A 3,953-nucleotide genomic window follows, 5' to 3' on the forward strand; every position below is an offset into this window, starting at 1 on the left:
GATTTTATAGCTATTCAATTTTATTATAAAGTAATACTAATTAATAAAATTAACAGATAAAGTATACTATGATATAATTTTTTATTTGAATCTAAGTTATTGACAGAAGCACAAACTACGTTTGACGCATACATATGATAGTATATATTATATATACATAAGAGTCTGTGGAAATTTACATGAAGTGTTGTGGCGATTAGGTATAGGTAGTAGGTAGTAGCAGAGACTTAATTATATATATAATAAGATGATGATTACATGACAGAACAAGCATTGACATTGTCATCGTTGAACATGTTGCTAACGTTGTCGTCTCCACGGTGAGAGACATGAACGGTGCCGTGTTTTTCTGGGAGGTTATAGCCATGTCTGTAGTAGTTATAGGTTTCTTTGAAGTCATGGGTGGTGTCTTTGAAGTAATGATCAGCAGTGGTGAAGTAAAGCGGTGGGTTAGGGTATGGCCAGAATTCTGCCCTCTTCCCAGCCCTCCTCACAGCCTTCAGCACCTTGTTCCGATCAACATATCCACCAACCGTTACCCTTTCCATCTCCAACTCAACCTCCACTGAATCAATCCCTATAAATAATTTTCAACACTCTTGTAACTAATTTTTCCTTTACATTCTTTATATACATATGGCTAATTATTTAGAGAAATTATACAGACACAATTTTTTTACATTTTTTATTTTTTTATATAGAATAAAAAAAATTTATGATATTTTACGTATAATATCAAATAAATGTAAATTAGTATCATTCTACCATTATTTAATATTTTTTTACTATATATGTTAAAATGGTTTATATTGTAAAGTTTTTCGAGAAGAGATAAAGAAGAATTTGACATTAATAAATTATGAACAAGAGATCAAGATATTATGTTAAATCTAAATCTTAAGAAATTATAAATAATTTTATTTATATATCACTCATTTAACTTATTTTTAAATAATATGAAATTTTTAACTTACACTCCTAATACATGTTCTGAAAACTTTTTTAACATTGTTTCACGTTATTTTTTCTTATTTTTTATTCTTTTAAAAAATACAAAAAGTAATATCTTTTATGATTATTTTATTTTTATAATATATGTGAAAATAAATTAGTATCAGTCTATCATTACTCAATCATTTATTTATTTTCTTTATAATATATGTTAAAATGATTTATGTTGTAAAGCTTTTTTAAAAGAGATAAAATAAAATTTAACATTAATAAATTTACAAGCAAAATAATCTAAATCTTAAGAAAATATAATTATAAATAATTTTATTTATATATCATTCATTTCACTTATTTTTAAATAATATGAAAATTTTAAATTACCTAACTCATGTTCTGAAAACTTTTTTTATATATATATATATTTGATCATATAAATGTCTGCGGATTCACTTTCTTATCTTAAAACAATAACTTTTGCTATCAATTTTCTTTCTTTTCCTCTCCCATAAAGAGGACAATTAAATACAAATTCCAAAATAAAATAAAGTAAAAACATAGTAAGTTAATTTTTATTTTAAACTAATTCATCAAAATAATAATTCACTGGTTTCTTTTTTAGTGAATATAATATAATATATGCTGATAAAAAACACACTAATATAATTATTATGACTTTTAGTGTCATAATTTAATAAAAAGTTATTATTAATTCACATGTTTATTCACATGACTATATATATATATATATATATATATATATATATATATATATATATATATATATATATATATATATATACTGTGGTGATTTTAATGGTTGAAAATGGTATAAAAATTTATAAAATTTGAACTTTTTTATTTTTCTAATATATACGTGTGTTTGTTGTGTAAGAATGAGAATACGTAATGGAGAATTTGAATTGGATTCCAAAAATATTTTTTGTCCTGTCCAAATGTTCCTATCATTTTTCCTTAGCCCATTTGAGCCACGAATAGAATATGTTTGAGGTATGAAAGAGATTGCCGAGGGAAAGGGGCATAGTGTATATTTTGTTTTCATTTATATTACCACAAAACAAAATTAGGATTTTTATAGAATAAATTAACAATTTGATAGCTTATATATATAACGGAAAATTCTATTTATTCATTTTTCTAACTCTCTTAATTGATTAAAAAAACTTATTCTTTCTTCCATTTTTCTTCAAAAATACATAATCCAAAATTATGAAGAACTTTTAAAATTAGACATACCTTTGAGCTTGTAAATGGCGTTTTTAACAACTCTCTCGCAGCCAGTGCAGCACATCCTTACTTTCAGCTCAACTGTCTGAAAAGAATAAGTATCTCACATGTCAATTTCAGTTCGCATCTCACTTTTTTCCTAACTATATACCTCATATTCTGATTCTTTCATAAATCAAAAACCTCTCCAAAATTCAGGTAAACAATGAATTTGAATAGCTATTTTCTTAAGTCATTACCAGTTACAGCTTTTAAAGCAAGTAATCATCAAAATACTGTTGACAAGTTCAAGGAAAAACGAAACTCTGATGGTTCTATTTTCATATATTCTCTCGCATGTACTGATCTGAAAAGTCACTTTTTTTCACTCTTCTACTTCGTGTCTGACAAGATCATTTAACCAGTCGTATAATAAATTATATTCTTATCTCTTTTTTTTCTTCACCTTCAATTTTTAATCAAAAGGAGATGAATTCATGTATGACATATCGCTTTCTCTTGTACCGATGAAAGATTAATTTTTGCAGAAAGTTTGAATCCAAGACCTTACATAAACATTCCAAGTTTCCAAATATCATCAAAACCAAACTCTGATGAAACTAATTATTATCATCATAATACTGAACACCCAGATGCGAAAAAATCTCAGTTTCATCAGTTTCGCTACTGTTCCAATATATTTATCTGATAACATCCTATGATCATCATGTCGAGAAATGAAGAAAAACGATCGATGAGAAAGATTGAAACATCTAACACGAAACAAAAAACAAAAACAAAGTAATTAATGTTGAAAGTGAACCTGTAAGGAAAGTGGACGACCCTTCTTTGGCATGTTGAAGTTTCTGTGAACGTCTTTGCTGTGATGACGATGGTGATGATGATCTTCATGATAGATGAAAAAGCGATATATAAAGGAAGAGATGTCAAAGCGAAAAGCTTTGTCTAGCAAGGAAGCCATGGTAGATAAAAGGAAGAAAAGAAGAACAACTAAGGAAGAAACCAGCGATGGAATATATTCCTCTGGGGCATTTACATGTCTTAAAAATGATAATGTTTTGTAATCAAGGTGAAGCTATTGAGTAGAGTAACATATATAAGGAAAAGTAATAAGGAAAAGTAATGGGACGGAAAAGAGTATAAATTCTTTTTTTCATGTGTAGTGTAGATATTTATATAAGGATAATTTTATTTTAACAACATTATTTTGACAACATTTTAACATCATTTCGTGTCATTATGTGATTGGTTCAAAATTACTCTACAATCATTAATAATAATTATAAAATAATCATAAACACCAACCTGGATCAATCACATGATAACACGTAAATGGTATTAAAATGTTATAAAAAAATATTGTCAAAATATATAAATGGCATTTTGTGAGCTGAACTAAACCAAGTGATGTTACAACCTTTCAGACAGGAATGGTATCTAGGTGCATGGTTGGTGAAATGGGAATAACAAGTGTCGTGGGATATGGATGAGGTTATAGGAAAGAAAGAAGATTTTAGATGCTAAGGAAAAATATATTCTGGTAATCTTCTTTTTTAGACACCATCTTTGAAAATGGCTAAACAAATGTGAACAAAGTTATATTCCCAGATTTCATTTACTTACTCTTTCAACGCTGCATATAGTTGTTTCCCATATTTTACAGGAGTTTCGAATAAAAGAATATATCTTTACCTCCTCTGCAGTATTTTTCTGGATTTATATCTATTACATAATTTCATAGTTTTCACTTCACTTGC

At 27.1% G+C, this 3,953-nt stretch overlaps 1 protein-coding gene across 1 annotated transcript; it reads right to left on the minus strand.

The window, feature by feature from the left end:
* Positions 1-214: 214 nt before the first annotated feature.
* On the minus strand, positions 215-3,269 carry LOC148194571 (heavy metal-associated isoprenylated plant protein 30-like). Its single transcript, XM_088096121.1, has 3 exons — positions 2,999-3,269; positions 2,206-2,281; positions 215-577 (listed from the first exon to the last, which is right to left on the minus strand). Exons 1-3 carry the CDS (start codon positions 3,155-3,157, stop codon positions 255-257), a joined length of 558 nt encoding a protein of 185 aa, XP_087952247.1. The 5' UTR covers positions 3,158-3,269; the 3' UTR covers positions 215-254.
* Positions 3,270-3,953: the final 684 nt, after the last annotated feature.

Source organism: Vigna umbellata, chromosome 8, assembly GCF_029865625.1.
Source record: "Vigna umbellata cultivar VRB3 chromosome 8, Vumbellata_1.0, whole genome shotgun sequence".
NCBI lineage: Eukaryota > Viridiplantae > Streptophyta > Magnoliopsida > Fabales > Fabaceae > Vigna > Vigna umbellata.